This window comes from Pinus tabuliformis, chromosome Q, assembly GCF_031772625.1.
Source record: "Pinus tabuliformis cultivar Carrire ecotype Pingquan chromosome Q, CPIR1, whole genome shotgun sequence".
Classification (NCBI taxonomy): domain Eukaryota; kingdom Viridiplantae; phylum Streptophyta; class Pinopsida; order Pinales; family Pinaceae; genus Pinus; species Pinus tabuliformis.
Genome location: NC_142296.1, coordinates 645,087,192 through 645,112,133, shown reverse-complemented (window position 1 = coordinate 645,112,133; position 24,942 = coordinate 645,087,192). Strand labels below are relative to the sequence as shown.

General features: G+C 37.3%; 1 protein-coding gene across 1 annotated transcript; it reads left to right on the top strand.

Moving 5' to 3' along the window:
* The first annotated feature begins 247 nt into the window (after positions 1-247).
* Positions 248-4,881, top strand: LOC149221140 (CO(2)-response secreted protease-like). The gene is made up of 12 exons (XM_089385013.1): positions 248-400; positions 491-582; positions 676-773; positions 847-1,005; positions 1,935-2,046; positions 2,130-2,326; positions 2,402-2,763; positions 2,958-3,073; positions 3,155-3,400; positions 3,503-3,617; positions 3,697-3,922; positions 4,168-4,881. The coding sequence occupies exons 1-12, from the start codon at positions 323-325 to the stop codon at positions 4,725-4,727; spliced, it is 2,361 nt and encodes a 786-aa protein (XP_089241139.1). The 5' UTR covers positions 248-322; the 3' UTR covers positions 4,728-4,881.
* The last annotated feature ends 20,061 nt before the right edge of the window (positions 4,882-24,942 follow it).

The following is a 24,942-nucleotide window of genomic DNA, read 5'->3' as shown; positions in this document are numbered from 1 at the left end:
AAACGCCTTCCTGAGTATGAACGTGCAATTTTTGTGTATATTTTATTCTCATCATCATTTCGTGCATTCTCAAATTTATGATGCAATTGCGACTTTTTTTTAAGCACGTTGAACATTGGCCCTGCAAGGATTTCACTCATTCTGCTCGATCTCATTCTCCCTACAGACACCACTCACTCTCACGAATCTAAATCAGATCCACTACAGACACTACTCACTCTGCTAGATCTCATTCTTCCTCCATTAAATAAAGCTCCGCCATCCACCAAAGTCTTACAACGGACCGTTCAGATTGAGTAGATAGTAGTGAGAAATATTAGTGATGGGGTTCAAGCTTTGTTTTGCATTGCTTTTTCTCTGCACTCTGCTGTTCGGCCTCGCCATTGCTGACGATGGAAAGGTACAGACTCTTAATTTCTTCAAATTAATTCTCTTTTCGCTACAAGATTACTCAGTTTTAATGTCGCTAGTTTTACTGATCTGCATGCAGGTGCACATTGTATACATGGGGAGTTTACTCAACAATAATAAAGAAGAGCTTGTAACCAGTCATCTGCAGGTTCTTTCGTCTTTTCTCGAAAGGTATCAAATTATGAAATAAATATTCAAATTTCAGAATTGATTTTATTGTTCTTATATTTATGAGTGTGTTGGGGGGTATTTGAACCTTTGCAGTCCGATACACGCAGAGCAATCTCTGGTGCGTAGCTTTACTTATGCCTTTAATGGATTCGCAACAGTATTATCCAAAGAACAAGCGACTGCATTAGTTGGTACGTCTCGTTAACCAGTGTTGTTGTTAATGAGTATTCCTATTCTGATATATAAATTCCCACCATTTAGCAGGGAAAGCTGGAGTATTATCAGTGTTCCCTGATCCAGTGTTAAACCTTCATACAACGCACTCATGGGACTACTTAGAAAAAGACTTGGCCATGGCAGGCTCTTCTTACAGACAACCGAAATCTTTTGGCACTGATGTCATAGTAGGGTTTCTAGATACAGGTATATTAGTCTTTTGAAACTCCATTTGGTTAAGTTCAGTTTTGATTGTAGAGTTAGGGGAAAATATTTGAAATTTGACTATTTGAGAATTAGTATAATAATGAAAATGTTTATTTATTTTAAATTTATATATAAAAAAATAATTTATAAAGACATTTATGGTGTTGTTTTATATTTATTAATTCTGAAAAGTGTATTTTAAAAATATTATAAATTAGTTTGTAGAATAATGGAAATTTAGGTAAGATTATGACAAAATCTGTCATAGCTTTTTGAAAATCTGAGTTATAGCTGTCAAATTTTAGGATTTTGGCTGCCCAAGGTTCTTGATGTTACCCAATCCATTTCCACCGTAAAAAAATGAATCAAACACTCTACAATTCTAATTTTTTGAGTTTTTTTTTACCCTATTCAACAAAGAAAAATGTGGTTGGAGTTGGAATATGTGTAGGGTCAATGTTTTTTTGTTCACTCTCTTGTTTTTCTCCCCATTCAATTGAGAAAACCAAATTTGAAAACATATTTTTAACAATTTCTAAAATCTTCAATCTAATTAAATGAAACTTTGAAATATGTTAAGAGTAATATGCTTGTCCTAAAAAACACTCTATAGTTTAGTTGGTCCTAAAACACACTCTCTACTTTAGTATGATAGGGATTTAATATAATATTCTGTTCAAGGTTTTGATTTTATTCCATTAAATTAAAAAATAATAACATAAAATAAATGGTTAAATTATAATTAATAATTAAAAATTGATTCTTCATTTATTAATCATTTACATCAAAGAAATTTAAGACATTAAATCCGGTGCAATTTTTTTTATACCTAAGTAGATTTGAAATTAAATAAACCTATTATAACGATTTGTAATTATTTTTTAAACAAATTCATATAACTTGTGAGAAAATAAAATTTTATCTTGAAGGCATTTGGCCGGAAGCAGCGAGCTTCAGTGATAAGGGTATGGGCCCTGTTCCTTCGCGGTGGAAGGGAAAGTGCGTTGAGGGAGACGATTTCAATGCCTCTAACTGCAACATGTGACCTATGCAACTGAAATAAGTTCGTTGTTTCTACTCTGGTGTGATTCAGTACAGCTAACATAATGTAATTGTTTTAACAGGAAAATAATTGGGGCAAGATATTACTCAGATGGAGTGGACTTGGATTTGGTGACAAGTATTAAACCGAAATTTGTATTCCCACCAATAATGACTCCAAGAGATTATAGTGGCCATGGCACGTTTACAGCTTCCACTGCAACTGGGAGCTTTGTGGATAATGCAAACTATAATGGTCTCGCTAAGGGAACAGCCAGAGGTGGAGCTTCCACTGCAGCTGGGAGCTTTGTGGATAATGCAAACTATAATGGTCTCGCTAAGGGAACAGCCAGAGGTGGACCGGCCAGTTCCTCTACCAGAATTGCCATGTATAGGGTTTGTGGGGTGGGCTATGGGTGCCCTGGTGTGCATATTTTAGCTGCCTTTGACAATGCAGTTAAAGATGGAGTGGATATTGTATCCATCTCAATTGGAAGTGACTCCAGTAATCAGGCCGATTTTGTGAACGATCCAATTGCCATAGGAGCATTTCATGCTACTCACAAAGGAATTCTAGTTGTATCCTCTGCGGGAAACAATGGACCAGATTCCAAAACAGTGGTTAATTCTGCGCCATGGATTTTTACAGTCAGAGCGACCTCAATCGAGCGAGATTTCCAGTCAAACGTTGTGTTAGGCAACGGAAAGATTATTCAGGTGAGAACAAAGTGTTAGGCAATAGTATACTGTTTTTTCACTTTACACAACAATTAATAATTTCATTTCTTCACAACTTTACTAATAGATTCTGCCATTCAAGAGCATGCCCTGTTTTTATAGTTAACATTTCTCATGATTTGTAGATCCAGTATTTTGGGATTTGGCTTTAAAGATTTGTACTGTGCATTTAGGGTAAGGGCATCACCTATTCGAATCTCAGCCAATCGGCCGTGCACCCGCTTGTGTACGGAGGAAGCATACCTGCCGAGTCCTGTGACGGACGACCCTTTGACCCAGTAGCGGCAAGGTAAATTAAAGTACACAATGTTGGAATTTTATAATTATATTTTTCATGAAGAGGGGAAATTCAAAGGAAGGTATTGTGCAGCAATTGTATTCCAGGTTGCTTAGATGAAAACAAAATGAAAGGAAAGATTGTAGTCTGTATTGCAAATGACACAGCTACATCGACGAGATCCATGGAATCAGAAATCGAGTTCTTCACTGAAGCTGTAGGGATGATTGTCGTGGACGACTTACAGCTATATGAAACATATGCTTACGGTACCTTAGCAGGGACTACAATAAGTAAATCGTCTGCAAAAGAGATATTTTCTTACATAAACTCAACCAGGTGCGTTCGCCTACAGTTCTTTCTCTTTTCACATGTTACAATGTGGTTGTTTATAATCTTACAATGTGGTTGCTTATAATCTTCTAAGCCTTGTCATTATAGAAATCATGTTGCAACAATTACTCCATCAACGACGGTTGCAAATGAGAAGCCGGCTCCTATTGTTGCATCTTTTTCATCAAGAGGTCCTGGAGCGCTGACCCAGAACATTCTCAAGGTAAGTGCTGTCCAATTACATTTCAGAAGCTAATTATGAGAGATCATCACAACCTCAATCCTTCAATTGATATTTGCAGCCAGACATCAGCGCACCAGGTCTGAACATCATTGCTGCATCGGATGATGCCAATCCGGATTATCTAGACCCAGGCCCATTTCTTCCAGAGAAGATGTCTACCACATTTTACATGATGTCTGGAACATCCGTAGCAGTTCCTCATGTTAGCGGAGCTGCTGCATTTTTAAAATCTATGAATCCTACTTGGAGCCCCTCTGTTATCAGATCAGCCCTGATGAAAACAGGTACTTATGATCAGGTTTTATTCTTGAAATGCATAATCCCTTCAACCAACTTTTTTCCTAGGGTTAGTCCAGGGCCATCCTTGAAGTCAAGTATTGAATTAGTTCAACTAGTGATTGTAGTCAATGTTAATGGTAATGGATATTTAATTATTTCAATGTCAGCATATATATGTATATATGTCACAAAAAATCTCGTTTCACAACTGCCTCTCTTTCTAACATCTGCACTCTAATATAAATGGCAGCCATTGTAAGGAACAATATGGGAGAATTATTGACTAATGCATCAGATATCGCTGGGACGCCATTTGATTTTGGAGCGAGAGTAGTAAATCCAATCGGAGCTCTGCAACCAGGACTTGTATATGAAACATCAACCAATGATTACTTCCACTTTCTGTGTAATTACGGTCTGGACACTGAGAATATCAAGCTCATCGCTGCAAATAAAACCTATAGGTGTCCATCCAGTGCAAAGGTGGATCTGATCAGTAACATGAACTATCCAAGTATAGCCATTTCCAAGTTAAATATTGTGAATGGGAGCACAATTGTAAGCAGAAGCGTCACAAACATTAGTCCTGATCTCGCACCCACTTACAAGGTTACCATTGGTGCACCTCCTGGTCTGAGTGTGAAGGTCTCTCCACAAATTCTTCAATTCTGTCAAACTTCCAAGAAGCTATCTTTCGATGTAGTTTTTAAAGCAACCAAGGTTGCCACCAAAGGATATGTTTTCGGTACACTAATGTGGAGCGATGGAAAGCATAATGTCCGTACTCCTTTTTCAGTGAATCTGGTGTGACCAAACCATAAGAAACAACCTTATAGATGGGCAAGTAATAAATAAAACGAAACCAGCAAGGCTGCTTATTCCTTGCATAGACCATAAAGTAATAAAACAAGCCTGCTTTTTGTAAACCTGTTTTTTTTAGATATAATGGTTTATTGTTAAGATATATTTATCTCGGGTAATTTCAAGAAGGGAAAAAATAAGTTTCCATACTGTGAACCATAGTTACTAAGTTTGAATTCTAAATAACGGTATAGTTATTAAGTTTCAATTTTAATTAAAAAAAAGTAGTTTAAAAATTTAATATTAAATTAATTAGTTTATTTCTAAAGAAAGTATATAAATGTATTGAATGTAAAATTAATAATTTATTTAAAACCAAGTTTTGACAGTTTAGGAGGGCAATTTAGTGAGTGCTATTCAAATTAGAAATGATGCTTTAGAAAAAATCTTATAAAACATTATAATGTGGTCAATGTTATATTAATAGTGGTTAATTAGCCCTATGGGTTAGCTCAATTGGTCAATTCCTTGTTGTTAAAACACCTTTTCTATTTGAAGGTTATGGGTTCAATTCTCTTCGTGTCACTCAAAGTGATCCCTTCAAGTGGATCACACTAACTACACTTAATCCAAGTATATCAACCATATTAAATTAGTAATATGATTGTGCTAATTGTATATAAGAGACATATGTATTCAATATGTGGATCACACTAACTACACTTAATCCAAGTATATCAACCATATTAAATTAGTAATATGATTGTGCTAATTGTATATAATAGACATATGGATTCAATATATGGTCATACTTCTGGATCACACTAACTACACTTAATCTAAGTATATCAACCATATTAAATTAGTAATATGATTGTGCTAATTGTATATAATAGACATATGTATTCATTATATGGTCATATTTCTAATTTTTAAAAAATATTTTTTATGAGCTTTGTTGAAGAATAGTTAACATTGTTTAATCATATTTTTGTCATGTATAAGAATTTTAAATTTAATTATCAATAAGTAAGAAATGGATGGATGGTAGGTAACCTTGAGAGTTAGCCCAATTGTTCAAGTTATTGGGAGGTCATGGGTTCAATTAACTCTGTGGTTGGTAGCAATTATGGATACACTAAAATAATATGGTTAGTAGGCATATAATCATCTAACTACTTACATTATGTTATATAATTTAATTTAAATTGATTAATTAACTTAAATCTTTTCATATCATATACTATCAGTTTCATATTTATTATCTTTCCACTTGCAGGGATAACGTATTGATAATACGTTGAATATGTATTAATCGATATTTGAATGAAAAATCAAATGAATATGTATAAAGTTAACTTTACCAAACCAAATTAATTTATTTTTAAAATTTTTAAAATTTTATGTATGTGAAAGTTGATTGGTTTAAGGGCCTTCACTCTTATTTGGTAATGATCTTTGTATAGTCATATAGTACAGAGATGCCATGTGCGAGAGTTGACAAATTATATTAATGATTCCTATAAATTTTAGCTAACCAAAAAATATGCTCCAAAAAATTTCCAAAACATATAACCATTAGATTAAGACAACTCAAAATGTCTTATAAATCAAATTACTCAAATTCAGTTAAATATTTTTTTCATGGTTTCAAATTACATAGTGCATAAAAATAATGTACAAAATACAATATCTTGTGGTGTACGATTCAAAAACAGTTCATGAAAATGACATTATAGAAACTAACCTCACTATAAGTGAAGTAATGTATAAAAGCATAATGCACCGACTTTAGAGAACACGGGGTGAATACTACTATTGGGATGCACTAACAACCATTAAAGAAAGTATTGAATGCTTGCATAAACCTTTGATGTAGCAGAGTTGTCCACAGTGTTTTGGGTGACACAACTATATTGATACATAAAATTTATAATGAGGAATTTAGAGAACACGGGGTGAATACTGTTATTGGGATGCACTAACAACCATTGCAGAAAGTATTAAAGAAAGTATTGAATGCTTGCATAAACCTTTGACGCAGCAGAATTGTCCACAGTCAACTGTGCAAAAAGGATTTGATAGTATTTTGGGTCTAACAACTAGATTGATACATAAAATTTATAATGAGAAAATTACATTATGGACTTGGATTCTAATTTTGGAAATATTTTAAGCAACAATGTTACCCCTTCCATTCTCATTACCTAGAGATCTCAATGGCATCCGTCACTTATATATTATAGGCATTTATGTAGCAGATTTGGTACATCATGTAACGTGAATAAATTGTGTCAAATGTTATTTAATCTTTTTTTAATTTTAAAAAATGATTTTAACATTTTAAAATTTAAGTATTATTTTTTTCTCCTTTTCTTTAAATAAAAAAAAATTATATTTTTAATTTATATTATTAAGAATAGTTAAAATAACTTTAACAAATGATGATGAGAAATAACAATGAAGTGATCTTCCATTTATATGAGGTTTAGTCACATTAATTCACCTAAAACCCTTCTAACAAATTTCATTTTGAGTAAACATAAAGTAAATAGATTACAAACCAACTCAATAGCTCAATAAAATAAAATAAAATACTAATTTCCCAAATGTAAGAGGAAATATTGTTCGCCACCTTGGTCACATTTCAATTCAAGAGCGTACCTTCATATGTGTAGAACAATCTCTTGAAACAAAACGTCAACTTTTCTTTTTCAGGTCGAAAAAAGCGTAATTGTATTTATATCAGAAATATAAATATAACATTATATACCAGTACAACTGTTCCTCATATATATGAAACTATGCATAGGGATGGAGAAATTAACACCAAAATAAGTCCCAGCCAAAACTGGAAAGCATCAAAGAGTGCATGCCAAGAGAACAAAAAACTAACAGCCATGATAGGGCAGAGTCTAAAATAGTCTCACTGATCGAAGAGAAGACAAAAATTAACCACTAAGAAACAAAAAGGATCATAACAAACTGCTCCCCACAACAAGAAAGCCAGATTGCAGACATCAAGCTTGGAGAACCTGCGTTCACTGGAAACAGCAACATTAGAGGATGACAACCTTCATCATCCGGAGAGAATCATCTGAACTTAATAGAAATCAAAACCAAAAAATGATGAAATAACCATAACCGAAGCAAAAGCAAGGTTAAAAATCAGGAGGAAAGAAATCCTGAATGGAGAAAATATTGCCCTCATAGGAAACCTGCATGAACCATAAGCCTGGAGCCGCCTGAAGACCCCTTTTTGATAAATCATCTGCGCGCTAGTTAAGGGCCCTTTTGATGTGATGAATGGAAACTCCCTTGGATCTGTTCCATAAATATTTGATCCTGTCAATCCATCCAATGAGCTGCAGCTTCCTAATGGTATTCTTACCAAGAACACCATCAACCATGACCTTTGAGTCACCAAAAATGGAAACATCCTGGAGATTGATAAAGAGGCAGAAATGAAGAAGGCCAGCAAGGGCCATCGCTTCCGCCTTGTTGTTAGATCCTCTCCCCCCGTTCCAATAAATGAGAAAATGACAATTTTCATTTGCCGAGATGATGACCCCACAGCCACATTGACCACCCTGTTCAGCCCTGTCGAAAAAAGCCCTTGGCATAGGAGATAGTTCCTGCTGAACCTCATTTCCATTCTATTCCGGCTGCTTGGATAGACACTGCGGAATCGACTCATAGATGGAAGTGATGATGGAGATGATTTCCAGAAAAGGGGAGGCCTTACTGTTGAAAATAAACTTATTGCGCCACTTCCAGATACACCATACAGTAATGATGAAGATTGATCTCCATGATTTTTTTTGAAGACTGCTCCATAAAAATGCATCTGAAATAGAGGAATGAGACATATGTTGGATACCATGGCATTCCTCCAGAGTCCTCCAAAGAAGATGAGTTTTCTTGCAATCTAGAAAAAGGTGGAAGTTGCTTTCTTCTTCAGACCAGCAGATGGGACAAACACCAGGACCCTGCCATCCGCGTTTTCTTAAATTTTCCCAAGAGAGATTTCTATTGTGGAAGGACAACCAGGAGAAAAGGATCATTTTTGAGGGACATCCCGATTTCCAGAGGATGGGCGGGAAAGTAGGCTTAAGGAGAGAAGGCTTAAGGCCAATCAGGTCTCTATAAACATCTTTTACCTGTACAGCAGACAAAGCTTTCGAGCTTCTCCATATGAGACCGTCCTAATTCTTTGTGCGAAAGATTCCACAGTTCCTAAGACGGATTCTGATTTGATCCCATTGAAAAGCTATGTCTGTCGGCATCCCCATACAATCAGCTTCCTTCCAAAGAGGAATCGGGCCTTGCCAGCCTGCAATTAGACTCTCCCAGTAAAATAAACCTTTCCTGTGGAGAAAATTTAGTAATGAATCCTGAAACTCAATCGCCTCAGCACCACTCATAAAATGGTCTTTCCCAATGAGTATATTTTTACCTATTTGAAAGTGCCAAGATAAATTTCCCAAAAAAAATTTGCCAATCTTTCAGAGGCTTAACCAAACAGGAGACCCCTTAGAAGAGCCTAACTTTTTCTTTCTGAGCCAAAATGCCAAATCCTTCCTTCTTAGATATTTGTTCCGAACTATATTACTCCACGGACCATCTTCAAAGATGCCTCTCCACAAAGTTTTACAAAGTAAAGCCCTTCCGAAAGATTTTAAGTCTAAAAGCCCCCATCCGCCGCAGCTCTTCGGTTTGGAAATATTGGATAAAGTTGAGAGATGAAATTTCTTTTTACCCACTTGACCTCCCCATATGAAATTCGCCGTAAGCTTGTTCATTGCCATAATTATGCTTGCTGGGATGAAGAATAAATGAGCCCAGTATACAACCATCCGATTTAAAACCGATTGGGCGAGGATCACTCTTCCTGCCAGAGAAAGGTACCTGTATTGCCAGGCGGAAATCTTCTTGTAATACCTATCTAATATCCATACTCAGTCCGCCTTTTTGTAACCAGCGGCTTTTAACTGAAAGCCCAAACATTTTAATCCTAGACTGATAGATTGAGCTTTGATTCAAAACAGAGCCGATAACCATTCAACCTCATCCTGGCATGAATCATTATGGAAAAGGACAAACTTTTCGTAATTTATTTGAAGGCCTCTTGCCCTTTGAAAGTTTTTTAAAATCTCATAGTAACATAGCCATGTAAGTCTGCACAGCATTCCGAACATTATAATGTCATCAACAAAAAGATTATGGGAAATCGAAATGCTCCTGCATATTTTAAGCGGAAAACATCTGGATTCCTCTACAGCCTTATTGATATGAAGGCTGAGAGTATTCATCGCCAGAATGAATAAAAGTGGTGATAAGGGGCACCCTTGGCGGAGACCTCTGGAGGCAGAGAAGAAAGGAGAGGGAATCCCATTTATGATCACCGAAAAATTCACCATCTCAACACATGCCATTATCCAGTTTGTCATACCAGCCTTTAAGCCAATCTTTGCCAATAAACACCTTAGGAATCCCCAATCGAGGCAGTCGTATGCCTTTTGGAGGTCAATCTTAAGAATGACTACATCTCTTTTTCTTGCCTGAATAGCAAATAATCCTTCCTGAGTACTTGCCACCGCATCCTGTATGTTCCTCCCTTTAAGAAAAGCATGCTGCTCTGATGTTAAGTGTTTGGATAATGTTCCTTTTATTCTCTTTGCAATTATTTTTGCAATAATTTTGTAAGAGATATTGCACAGGGAGATCGGCCGGAAGTCCATAAAAGACTCTGCTTCATCTTTCTTCGGGATGAGTGCTATGTTGGTGGAAGCAACCTTTGGATTGATACTACCCGCCATTCTTGAACCCTCTATCATCCTTAACAAATCCATTTTGAAGAGGTCGAAGAAATGAGTAAAAAACTCAATTGTCCAGCCATCCGGCCCTGGACATTTATCTCTTTTAAATGATTTCATAATTCCAAGCAGCTCTTCCTCAGAGATTTGTTGAAAAACTTTATCATTAGTTACCTCATCAAACATCTGTGGAAAAACTTCAATGCCCCATAGAATATCCTGAAACCTACATTCTTCAGATCTTTGGTACTGTTTACCAAAAAAACTTACTGCCTCATTTGATATATCCTGTTGGGAATAAATGAACTGTCCACTTCCATCTCTTATCTTCCATATGGAATTTTTTTCACACCTGGCATTTGCAAAGTTGTGAAAGAACTTTGTATTCTTATCCCCTTCTTTTATCCATATCGCTCTACTTTTCAAACGCCAAAAAGATTCCTCTTGCTCTATTTTTTTTTTTTTTTGCATCTCCTTTATAAGACATCTCGCCTCAAGAGATAATTGATGAGTAGCCATCGCCTCCGATGCCATGTCCAAAGCCCTTTGAATGCTCCTGAGCTCTTTTCTGTTGGCTTGCCTTTTCTCATATTGCCATTTTTTTCACCACCTTACGCATATAAACCATTTTGTCCCTAAATGTCATCAAGAGCGTGGAAGATTATTATTTGCCAGCTCGTTCCATGTTTTTTTGATGAGGTCATTAAAGCCTGGATCCTCCAGAAAAGAGCTATTAAACTTGAATGAGTATCCTTTCCTGAAACTTTTTCCTTCCAGCCTAAAATGATTGGCCTATGATATGAAATGAAGATGTTTTCAATTGATGAGAATGGCATACCCATACAATCAATCACACTAGCATGAATAAGGAACCTGTCCAGCCTTTTAGCAACATATGCTTTCTCAATTCTGCCATTTTCCCATGTCGGGATCATACGAGGAGGGAGGATGTCAACAAAATTTCTCTTCAGTAATTCATTTTTAATCCTTTCGGCAAGAGGATCCTTCTTCCTTTTACTGCCCCATATCTCGTCCATGCTTAAAGTGAGGTTTAAATCCCCTGCAATCAATAAATTTTCCACATCAAAAATTTCAGAGTCCAAAATATTCTCCCAGAATAGCATTCTGTTCTTGTAGGGGGCATATATATTGAGGATATTAATAGGAAAATGGTGTCCTCTCATTTTTGCCGTGATCAGAATTCCTGCCAAGCATCTATATGTTTTTGCCTTGATCCAGGATGGATCCCATAAGACTACTAACCCTCCCGAGAGACCGGTCGCTTCGATGGCAGAGATGTTGTTATAGACATTTTTGTGCCTCGCATCATGGAGCATGAAATGTCGATAATTACAGGGATCCTCAGTCCCTAAACATGTTGTTCTTACCCCTAAAAGAGCAAGGTCATCAAACAACAGCACTTCCAATCAGTTCTCCACCTGAAAACACTTCAAAACAGGCTTATTTTGGATCATGTCAGCTGCTCCACTGAGCTTCTACGCTAGAATGCAACTGTCCCTCCTTGTACCTGCGCTGGAAGTCAAGATTAATGAAGGCTACCTGCGCTGGGCGAGATTGGCCAAGTGGCACAGTCATCCTGCAAGGTGTCAACTGCCCAGGAAGCTTCCGAACTGACACTTGGTTCATGAGATTCGCCCTGTGATGAGTAAGAGGTACTTGATCACCATGTGTAACCAAGGATCTCCAAGTGGACTCAAGAACTGAAGATTAACTGAAGAGGGAGAGGACACAAGGCAGCTTCATGTCAGTCTCAAGCTGACTCATCCTCTCTTCTTCTCTCCTATATATAGAGCTCTTCTATGAGGTCTAAGGAGGCTGGAATTTTGTGTAAAGCAAGGAGGTGCTGTTGGTTTACAGTTAGAGCTATTGGGTGATTGTTTTACTAGAGGTGAAGAGGAGAGTTCTTGCTGCTGGGGAGGTGCTGCTGGATTGGAGCCATCATTGGTTGTAACCTTCTCAGAACCCTGTTACTTCTATCAATAAAGTTTTGCATGTTCTCCTATATACTTGTATTGCATTGATGTATTGTATTTACATGTATATTTGATTCACTATAATCCATGCATCAGTTATGAGTACATGTATCTTGTAGTTTCCTCTCTTGTTTTGTGCAGGATCTGTGTGTAGCTGGACCGGCAAAGAGAGCAAGGAGCTGGGAACAAGAGACAAAGAGAGAGGATCAAGATCGACTAAGCGAAGGACACCAGGTTGGTTAATCATTTCTTCCTTCTCTCTGTACTTTCATAAAGGAAAACATCAAAGCTTTACTTTCAGTTGTTGCTAAAGACTGTCACCTTTAGAGTGGGGATAGGGTCATCCGCATCGGATACTTTTCCCCACAACAAACTGGCGACTCCACTGGGGATCCTAGTATCTTGTTGGTGTTTGTAGTATTTTGCTATTCATTTCTTGAAGAAAAGAGTACCAAATCGAAAAGCTTTTGACTATATCAAAAGCGAAGTAGAGGGACTGCTACTCTTGCTCATTTGCTGAGCAGATTCAAGATTTGAAGAGCTTATCTACAAAAGACTCTTTACTCTTTGTGATAGATCTTCATCTTCTTGATCATACCTTAGCCTGTACTTGACCTATAGCTTTTTATTTCAGCAAAAACAGTGCATTTTTGAGCTTTTTATGACCCGGAAAATTTTGTAGACGAAACTCTCGTGAGTCAGTGCAGGCTGTCCATAGGCAGTCTGCATTACAGCGCAGGTGCTCCCTTCGGGAACTGCGCTGAGAGTGAAACTGGCAGACTAGAACCTGCGCTGGTCCAGTTAGCCATTGTCTTCCAGAGGTTTCGCTTTGTGTCTTGGCCCTGTTTGCACTGAATTTTAGCTGATTGCTTGCTGGTCATTGTACTTGCTGTAGACCACTTCTCCTTGACATTATTCCGCCTCAGTTGTGTGATGAAACTGTGAATGTTCTTTCAGTATTTCTTGTTTCAGTTACAGTTTCCCATTGTGAAAAGCGAACCAGTATAGCTGTGGCCTCTTAGATCCTGAACTGTAAAAGTGTCTTTGTGATCTTATGAGCTAGTTTTATTACTGTTCATGGTTGTTTGAGTTTGTTTGCTCTTCATTTTTTATGGCTTGAATCTATACATTTCCTGTGTTTAAACAAGTCTATCATAAGGTGTCTTTTTGATTGTGGACAAGCTTGTTTATTTCTACTTGAAATTAGATTCAAAATTATACAACAGTTTCCTTTCTGTCTAGCATCAACATTAAGGATAACGAAAAGAAATACATGCATTGTGCATTTTGCATTTGACTGTATGCTTGACGATTTAGGAAAATGTGCATTTTAGTGTGTGTTCTTTGATCTGTGGAAAAAGTTGTGTCTTTCTTTTCCCTCAAGTAGATTAAGGTTTTCAAAGTTGAAAGTTTGAAAAGATTTGCTTCTCATTCTTAGATTGCATATAGGAAGTTGTATATATACATCTCGTGGCGAACCTGAAAGGCAAACTGTTAAGAAAGATCAACATTAAAATAAACTCAATTTACATAACAACGCTTTGGAATTTAACGCAAACATCTAGAGGTCTAGGTAGAGACGTGTTCCGGCATCGTTAAACATAGTGACTGTCGATCTCTACGAAGGTGGGTGATTCCTCCTGAGAGTCGGTGGCACTAACACGGACTTGAGCTCCCGCGTACCGTTGCGTATATTGGGAGACCCCTATAGGCTTTTATCCTTTATCCTTAGGAAACCGTGTCGGCCACCCTACTGATCGCGATGCAGTGAACACAGCATTCACGAAGATCGACCACCCGTACCGTAAAACGTATTCTGTGGTTTCGCGAAAGGTTTGGCACACCCTCTGCCTAGATCTCCAGAGCAGTTTCTTTTGGCCTTTTTCAAACTCTATAACTGAAAAAGTCCAACCGAGCATTTGTCACTTCGGGCTCGTTAATACATCGAAGGCGACTAGAGTCATCTTTAGCTTTTTCTCGACTCTTAAAACATGAAAAAGCAAGTTTGTGTCTAAAAGCGTCGTTAATAAAATTTATTTTAAGCGGAACGTAATCACCTGTTATTCCCACGTTGATCTTTCAGTTGAAAAGTATGGAGCCCACCAACCAAGGAAGTAACCTTAGCGGAAGTCCAAATCCCTTCTCCTCTTGGGGAGATGTTGGTGCGCCTCATATGGCTACATTGTCGCTTCCAGGATTGACAATCGGCCTCCCTGTATGGCTCTTTTCAACTAATGTAGTCCAGATCGCCACTAATCCTGAGCAGTCGAATCAACAGTCAGAACAATCTAGAACTACCCACCAGCCTTCCACTTCTTATGATACTTCCTCTGATCCTTCATCTTCGCAAGGTAGAGCCGGCAAAAGTCAGCCTCCCAAGGAGAAGAAGGAAAAGAAGAAGAGAGAAAAGAAGCAGAAGGAGCCTCTGGCGAAGGCGACTGGGGGCAAGTAGAAGAAAGCTGACAAAAACCCACACACTGCACCGACCGGGCCTAAATCGCCATGTGTCATTTGCAAAGGGATCCATTTCCATCGTGATTGTCCTTGTATTCCCCGGATACTAAGGGACTGGTCCCCAAGGTTGCACAATCCGGTAGCATCAACCTCTGGTTGTCAAGTTGATTGCATTCCGTCAACTAGCGAGAGTGAAGGACGAAGAAGGGGACCAAGATCACCCTGTCTATTGTGTGAAGGCAATCATGCCATCCACAAATGTCCATTCTTAGATGAGGCCAAGAGAGTTTTGGAAGATCGCCCGATGTCACCGTTGCAACTTCCTCCTGGATATCGAAAACTCGCGCCTAATCCCTCGATAGTTGAAAATCCAGTTGAACCACTCAAGTGGTCAGCTGAAGTGTCGGTCATTGAGAATGAAACTACTGAATCTACACCAGACGAAAGTCTAAAGGTCGAAACGGCAGTTGGCTCGGTTCTTCCTTCAGAGGTTCTATCGTCCAATGACTCCATCATTGAAGACCCGTCTTCAAATGACACCGTCGCCGAAGAGTCATCTTCATGCGACACCCTCACTGATGAGAACAATGATGACACCATCCAGGTTCTTTTCATCAGCACCGACTCCGATGAGCATCAGGGCAATGCGCCCATTCCTTTATCGCAGGAAGGAACATCATCAGAGTCCTATCCGGTCGTATATTCGGTCCCACCACCAAGCAACCTGGTTGTATCCTTTGATTGGAATCAACTAGGCAGACCCCGGTTACCAGCCAGTACACCATTCAGAATCATTGTCCAGATCTATAGAATGATTATGGCTGGTACTATCATTGATGAAGGGGCGTCTGTGAGTATCCTTTCCTCTGTTGCTTGGAAAGCACTGGGTTCCCCAGCGCTTTTACCTGAGTTGAGAAATCTCTCAGGTTTTGATAAAGGAACCAGTCGACCATTAGGGATCCTCCCCGATGTACCTGTTACATTGAAAGGGAAGACCGTCAGGATGAACGTGTTGGTAGTTCAAGGACCCTTGGATTATAACCTACTCCTTGGACGCGACTATATTTATTGCATGGGAGCGATAGTCTCCTCACTCTTTAGAGTAATGTGTTTTCCACACGAAGGAAGGGTGGTCAAGCTCGTAGACCAACTTTCATTTCCGGGATCTCGCATCGCAAATAGTCAAATACCAATCCTAAATGGTCTGTTCACTCAAGATTCGCCTCCACCCCCGGTCCTCCTTCCCGATGAGCGCGAGTGATTCGGAAAGAAAGACTAGGACCCAGGGGGCATGCACCCTGGTCTGCTTCGGGCAGAAGAAACTCCGGGTATAAGACAAAATTTCCGCAGAAGAACATGACTAGTCCGTACCCCGTCCGTAGGAAGTGGGGTTGTTCTGGAATAATGATCTTTTGTTAAAGTTATGTGTTTGGGAATCATTCACCTTTGTCTAAAAAAGTGGGCAATGCCCAAGTAGGAATTCCCTTATTACAACAAGTAGTCACCATCTTTAAATTCAAGCCTCGCCCATCGAAACATATGTTTTGAAGGATAAGCAGGGGCAGTCTACGAAGAAGGAGACCGTATTGTTGTGACAGAGGGTAACCATCTTTGGACAACCCAATGATAGACACCGCCGAAGAAAGAGATTGATTTGCGGCAGCAAATCGAACCGTCTTTGGAATAATAAGAAAGAGGCAAGCCTCCCTCAATAATATCAATGTTTTATCTTTGAGTAGTGTTCTTCTATTGTCACAAATAGCTGTTTGTTAAAAGTGGGCCGACGGGAAGCCTGAGTACTGCGTAAGACCCCTTAAAATAACGAGAAGACAAGTATCGTCAGCATTAGATTGGCAAGATGACAAGTAAATGTGAACACCCAAAGAAAAACAGAAGTAGAGGAGAGGAGGGGCAGCCTCGAAATTCTATCCTATACCTGGGGGCATGCAAACCTTCTGGAGTGCAAGCTAGGGGCGGTTATTTATCTGGTTTTAAGATTAGCCGTTTCCAAACTTAAATGAAAGAATCCTGTGGGGCAAAAGTAAAATTTGCCAAAAGTGAGCATAGCTGTGGTAAGGCATAAGCTCTATAAAAATTGGTCCTTACGAGAGGCGTTCTTCATATGACTGGTATATCGAGCAGTTTTAGCATATAGTTCATGCTCGTTAAAAAATAAACGCAAATCCGAGCAGTTTTAGGACTGAATTTATGCTCGTTAAAAAATAGAAAAGTGTGAGCAAAAGTTTCCCCCAGAGTTCAAGCTCATGGAAAAAATGAACCGGTAAATAACCTTTTGAGATCGTAAATTCATCAGCCATAAGAACCTTGATCGTGTTTTCATCCACCACCTCCACTGTTCATTTGGCCGATCATTCACTTCCATTTGTGTGTTTACCTCTTTTGAGAAACAGCTGCGAAGAGTGATTTCACCTAGCCATCCTTGTGACACTGCCGTGATTGGAAAATTCCAACCTGTACCTGGAATCTGTAGCTATCCCTGTTTATCACTCGTTCCTCAAAAGACGAGTCTTCTTTCAGCTCTTTTCACTGACTCGTAAAATATGAAAAGTTTGCCGAGTTTTGGCCTTCCAACTCGTTAAATGACCGGAACGCTATCCCTCCTCTAAATTTTAATGTTTTTGGACCTAAGGGATTATTGCACAAAAGGATCGAGCGCTTGTCTTGTTCGGCTCGTTAAAAGTACCGAACAGCCATCCCTTCTGTATTGTTTTATACTTTTTCGGACTTAAGGGATTAGCTGACGAAAAAGGAATTTTGGAGTTAACTTTCTGTACCTTTTCAGACTCTCTAAAAATGAAAAGGACCGAGTTTTCCTTGTCGTTAGACTCGTTAAAATGATTAAATAGCGACAAACTTGTCTTTAGACGAGAACGAGTTTCCCTATCGCTAGGCTCGTTAAATCATAGCAATGGGCTTGCCCGAAGGGCAGGTTATAGAACAAGCATATGTTATCCTCCTCAAGCTTGACAAAAATAAAGAGGTACTGCTCAGAAATGACTGGGGAAAAATTGGGAGAACATTCAAAGTTTAATGGTAGCAAGTCACTCTTGAACATGACACTTTTCCTCCGTACCATATCGGGTTGGGTTGTCTCATTCACCGGTCTCATCACCATGGTCCTCGCCACACCATCCACATTTGGGGTAATGCTACCGATCCATCGCATCAGTGTCGTTATATGTTCAAAAGGGGTCATTCTGAAAGTGTCAACCGTGTCCCATCCACTGCCATACATTATCCTTCATCCATTCATGATCGCCACCCTGAATCATATGTCACAATTTGTTTTCACCTCCACTAAAGTCATTAGCTCCGTTCCGTGTCATTGATGTGGGATTCATTAAGGCCCTCCTTTGACGGATCGCTTCTTGTCGACTTCAGCTCATTATCCAAGAAGTTGATCTAGGAACACCCCCATCAGTACTTTGAAGCTTGCATGCCTCAATGGCAAGTTTCTCACTTCCGGCGACAGGTATACATCAATGACCTTCGACCAGAAGATTTTGCGTGGCGTTCGACGCCAAGTCCTTTATTCACGCCACGTGAATTGTACTGCAGTACCTTGAGGGTCATCGTCATTATTGGTGATTCCTCTCGCGCTTGTTAACGGTTTTCATTATTGACCGGTAATCAAGCGATGTCTTTCCATGTTCGACTTCAGCGCAATTCTCACATGGATCGACTTGTACTTAGAGTGAAGATCGAACGAGTTTGAAGACCCCGGATCTAGTTTCATCCATCCGGGCTGCGATATATATTCAGGAAATATAAAAGCATTTGTCGTGTACATCATTGCAGCAGATGATCATCCTACTCAAAGGATGATAATTTCAGCAGAAAATTATCAGTCTATCTTCAGACGATCGTCTGTCATATGTACCAAAATGTATTTATAAAAGCTGAGCATGGGAATGCCCGCCTCAGCTAGATCATGAAAAAAGAATGAAAAATAATGTATTGTATTGTATTGTATTACAGGGCACTCTCCTTAGCACTAAAACGAACTTCGGATCCTCTAGATAAAGCATTTCACCCGATAAACGGCCTCATACTTTAGGGGGCAACTGTTATAGACATTTTTGTGCCTCGCATCATGGAGCATGAAATGTCGATAATTACAGGGATCCTTAGTCCCTAAACATGTTGTTCTTACCCCTAAAAGAGCAAGGTCATCAAACAACAACACTTCCAATCAGTTCTCCACCTGAAAACACTTCAAAACAGGCTTATTTTGGATCATGTCAGCTGCTCCACTGAGCTTCTGCGCTGGAATGCAACTGTCCCTCCTTGTACCTGCGCTGGAAGTCAAGATTAATGAAGGCTACCTGCGCTGGGCGAGATTGGCCAAGTGGCACAGTCATCCTGCAAGGTGTCAACTGCCCAGGAAGCTTCCAAACTGACACTTGGTTCATGAGATTCGCCCTGTGATGAGTAAGAGGTACTTGATCACCATGTGTAACCAAGGATCTCCAAGTGGACTCAAGAACTGAAGATTAACTGAAGTGGGAGAGGACACAAGGCAGCTTCATGTCAGTCTCAAGCTGACTCATCCTCTCTTCTTCTCTCCTATATATAGAGCTCTTCTATGAGGTCTAAGGAGGCTGGAATTTTGTGTAAAGCAAGGAGGTGCTGTTGGTTTACAGTTAGAGCTATTGGGTGATTGTTTTACTAGAGGTGAAGAGGAGAGTTCTTGCTGCTGGGGAGGTGCTGCTGGATTGGAGCCATCATTGGTTGTAACCTTCTCAGAACCCTGTTACTTCTATCAATAAAGTTTTGCATGTTCTCCTATATACTTGTATTGCATTGATGTATTGTATTTACATGTATATTTGATTCACTCTAATCCATGCATCAGTTATGAGTACATGTATCTTGTAGTTTCCTCTCTTGTTTTGTGCAGGATCTGTGTGTAGCTGGACCGGCAAAGAGAGCAAGGAACTGGGAACAAGAGACAAAGAGAGAGGATCAAGATCGACTAAGCGAAGGACACCAGGTTGGTTAATCATTTCTTCCTTCTCTCTGTACTTTCATAAAGGAAAACATCAAAGCTTTACTTTCAGTTGTTGCTAAAGACTGTCACCTTTAGAGTAGGGATAGGGTCATCCGCATCGGATACTTTTCCCCACAACAGATGTGCCATGAAGGAAACATCTTCTTGAAGTAAGAAATAGCAACAGAGGAATCATGCATTGTTTCCTGTATTAAAATAATTTTGGGACTTACTAAATAAAATAATTTTTTAAGGCCAAAAACTTGGGTCCTGCCCCCAAGCCTCTTATATTCATGGAGATGATGAAATTCATATTGGAGAATTTCCGGCCTTGCTTGCTCTAAGAGGCCTGTCTTCAGTCATGTCTATGATTGGAACTTCTACAAGAGATAAATTTCGGACCCCTCTGCCCTCACCTCTCCCCCTGAAGTGCCTGCTTCCCCCTTTTGTTTTCCTCCTCACCGTGATATTTCTAGCCAACTTCAGACTAATTTGAGGGGACAATTGAGAAAGGGGTTTATGAATTGTAAGCACCCTGAGCTGAAGCGATTTTTTATTTAGCAGGAAGTCCAAATCGCTGCCTACCGAATTCGTGGGCGAAGATATAGGCGAGTTTGCAGGGGTAGGAGTAATCTCTTTTCCTCTTTCTATTGAAGAATTTTTATTATTTGGAGAGGGAGTCGAGGACTGGATGAACTGACTTTCATTACTGATCATTTTAAGAGGATGCGGAGTCGGGCGCTGGCATGGGATCTCATGATCCGAGGCGGGCTCCAAAGGAGGCATAGAAGGGGATATAGGCTCCGGGATATTCGTATTAATAGGAGTCTCGTGGTCCGAGGCTGGCTAGAAAAGGGGCATGGATGGGGATATAGGCTCGCGAGGAGCATTTAAATCATTCAGATGAGATGGAAGCCAAAAGGTCAACTTTTCTTTATATATATAGTCTTGTAAAATTAAGTGACACCTATAATATTTTGTACGATTTTATTAACAATCAGATAATATGATTTTGTTCACACACTATAGCTACGTAGTCTTGTAAAATTCTTGTAAAATTAGGTGAGACATAATATTTTGTAAGATTTTATTAACAATCAGATAATATGATTTTGTTCACACATACTATAGCTACGTAAATAACGGGCCACTCAAAACCCAAGTTAATCTGATGCGATTTCAAAGAAGCGTCTTTCAATATGTCACGTAAGAGGTTTTTTTATGAGTGACGTATAATTCTGTATGTGAAAAGTTCTTCAAAAATTGTTTATATAAAGATAATAATAGCAAGCATTTTGTTTAAAAAAATATTTTAAAAAATTGAAGATAAGTGTGAAAAAGTTATTTAAAAAATGTTCTTTTATAATGATTTGATTTATAATTTTTTAAAAATAATTTAAAAATTTAATTATGATGTTTTTATTTTTTAAAATATTGTGCTTATTATTAATTTAAATAAGTTTTTTTTTAATATTTAAATTTATTATCGTTATTAAATTATGTATATAATAAAACAATGTTTCAAATTATTTTTCTCAAAAGACATTGTAAAAGTGTCATTATCAACATGGATTTTGGCTAAATATTTTATTAAGATTTGAAATAGACAGGTACTTAATTTTCTGTTATACTTATAATTTAATTTTATGGTTTAGAAAAAAAAGGTTTCAACCATCATGATTTTTAAGAACATAAAATGGATAGGAGTGTGGTTGTGGGAAATCAATAACAACTAATTATAAGTAGAAGTTGTTGATTCTTAAATCATTTCAAGATTAATTTTTTTTTAGTTATTTAAGATTTCTCAATTTTTTAGTTATTGATGTTTTTTAAATTATTATTAGTTAAGTGAAAAACTTGATTATTTTATAAAAGTTTCTTGTTTTTTAATTGATTGAAAAAATTTAAAAATATGTAAAGAATTTTGATTCTCTTGAATTTTTTTTATTATTATTTTCCATATTTTATAATTAATTTTTATTGCTTGATATTTACGTTAAAAATTAGTTACTTTGATTCAAAAATTTTAAACAATTATTGATTTAAGTTTTATTATTTTTTATAATTATATAAATTAAATTATATGAAACATAATCTAATGAGTGTATTTCTACATCATCACTAACATCTAGATGTTCTAATTTAGACATTTTTGTGATTGTGCAAGACACTTGGTTTTACCACATTAAATACAAGTATGAAAATAATTCAATTTAACAACATCATAATTTTACATTATGATTGTTCTATTTCTAAAACTTTGTAATTTTGTAAAATGATTTGGTGAAAATAATATTAGCTATGAAACAACTAACTTAAAAAACATGATTAACTCAAGGTTGATACAATCAAACTCAATACTTTGAGCACATAAAATTTAAAACTAATACTTCTACTTTGTCTATTATTATGATTACATCTTTCTCAATCACCCCTAATAAAAGTTTTGTTTTTTACTTTAATTTAACTATATATACACTAACCAAGAGTATCCGCAATGTAGCCCTTGTTCAAATGTTGCAGTTGGTTCATACCTTTCAAAGTTCAATAACTAAATTAAGTGGCAAGAACTCTAGCTATGCGGCCCTGTTCAATATACCATGTAGTATTTCTAACCTTTTTAAATATATTTATAAGTTTTGTTGAAAAATAATTAACATTGTTTAATCATTTGAGTAAAAAATTGACCATTTATTGTATTATTTTTTAATAAAATAATTTAAATAATTTAGGTTGGGTAATTTAGAGATAGACTCCACCAACTTTAAGTTACATGTTGGAAGAAACAAATTGTCAGACCAATCGTCAACGATGCAGATGCATTCCGTACACTAATTCGGCCAAGTTTGGTAACTCTGCTGTGAACCCAATAATATATCCTTTCGACAGTTAAGTGGAAGTAAATTATGTAGTCTCTCTCCCATGGCATTGAAAATAAAAATTACAGTCACTATAAAAATTTGAAATTTCATTTCTTAATTAAAATAAAATTTATTCAATACTCCAGAATTTGGATGATGTTTTTCATGGATTTGGTGTATTTTCAATACTGTATATTTTATTTAATAAGTGTTGAATTTTATTAATTTTTATTACAAATTATGTATATTAATATTTATTATTTATTTAATTTATATAATTATTTTAATTTCAAAATAAAATTATTTTTTATTTTTAAAATCAATATTTATTTTTTATTTTAATTTAAAATTTAAATATTAAAAAACACAAAAATTATTGGAATTTGAAAAACATAACAAATAATAAAATTGAAGAGCCTACAAAATGATGGTCGAATAATAAAGTTGAAGAGCCTATGATTGATGACTTTATGTTGAATTTCTGATCTCACTCCCAGCAAACTCTCCACCCAAATTTACAGTGAAATTGAACACATTAACGTAGACACCAGTAGAAAGGAGGATAAGGGGAATATGATTTTTATTCTCGAAGCAACATGTATTTTTTTTCAAATGAGATAATATGAAATAGTATGATTATAACATCTATTTTTTTTTTAGGATAGGATCATTTTAGGCTTTTTTTTTTTAAGTTTATTAATAATATTTTTTAAATTTATTATTAAATTTTGTGAGAAGGATAAGAGTGATGCAAGATTATTTATTTTTATTTTTTCGCTAGTTTTATGGTTTTCTCTTTTTAATATAGTTAGGGATTTAGTTAATAGTTGATTCTTGTCAACAAAGTTATGGGTAAACATGCAACATTTTCACTAATGTAATAAACAATGAGTTCTTTGAGATTAAGGAGATTAACGGGTTCGTATAGAGGCTTAAACAATGTGAAAATAATGTTGCAAAAAATATATTGCACCATGATGTATTCAACTTAGAATTCACATTTAAAGCTTAAGGGAATCGAAGGAAGAAACAAGGGTTTTCATGTCGATAATGGGAAGTGAAATAGAAGCAATACATAAGTTTATGTGGCACAAAACAATGTTCATGAAATGAGATTGCACCATATAGCTCAGTAAATGTAGGATATGGAGATGCATATGCCTCTTTGGTAATGAAGACTCCTCTCATGGAACTAGACCAACATATATTGTGTGATTTTATTCAGTAGGTTATGGACTCATTCACATAGATTTTAATGGAAAACATTGGCACATTCATTTTTATGGCAACTAAATTTCAGTGAAAATAAAATGATGGATGTAAACATTCTCTTAGACCATTCTCCAAGATCCACTAGTATCTCTTCCTTCAAACCATAAATTGGTTGATTCATTATTCTTGTATATGTGTTGAAAGGCAATGAAATGAAAACATAATAATATTATTTATCTTAGCGAGGCAGTTGGAACCCTAGGCGCCCTAGCTCCCTTGGATCATGCCTCCTCATCCATGAAATTAGTGGCTTTCTTCCTGCTCCTTGGGGAGTGTATCTATTTGTTGTGAGTACTCTCTATGTAGTGCTTTTGTGGGGTGTTTCAAGGTTTTTATGGGATTAGGGTTCTGAATTCTTATGTTTCTATTGTCATAGTCATTTGACTTGGTTTTCCATTGTGTTTCGTTAGGGTCAGGGGTTGCTGTCATCTTCTCGCTAGGCGTCGTGGTCTGCTCTCTACCCTGGGTTTCCCCAGTTGCCGCCATGTTCATGGTTCTAGTTATCGGTGACTCTATAGGACTACTTCAAGGTTTGTGGCTGTTTTACGTGCTTCCCACTTTCAGGTTTCAATTGTGGCTTCTAAATCAATGTCTGCACTGTCTCAGGGTTTTGACTCTATATCATTTGAAACCCTTGATGGGTTTTGCCTAAGGGCCTTGTACCTTTCATTTTCAAATTCTATTTTGGGGTTCTAATATTCGTAGTTAAATGTGTTATGGTCCGTTGTTTGGGGCATATTTTGTGCTCCCTATGGGACACGTTGGTGAGCCTACGTTCCCTATTGGGCTAGATTTTTTGGGGGTTCCAGCCCTAGT

Coding starts and splice junctions, on each gene's coding strand:
- LOC149221140 (XM_089385013.1), top strand. CDS start 323: ATGGGGTTCAAGCTTTGTTTTGCATTGCTTTTTCTCTGCACTCTGCTG. Junction 583..675: donor CTTTCGTCTTTTCTCGAAAG/GTATCAAATTAT, acceptor GAACCTTTGCAG/TCCGATACACGCAGAGCAAT. Junction 3,074..3,154: donor TTTGACCCAGTAGCGGCAAG/GTAAATTAAAGT, acceptor GGTATTGTGCAG/CAATTGTATTCCAGGTTGCT.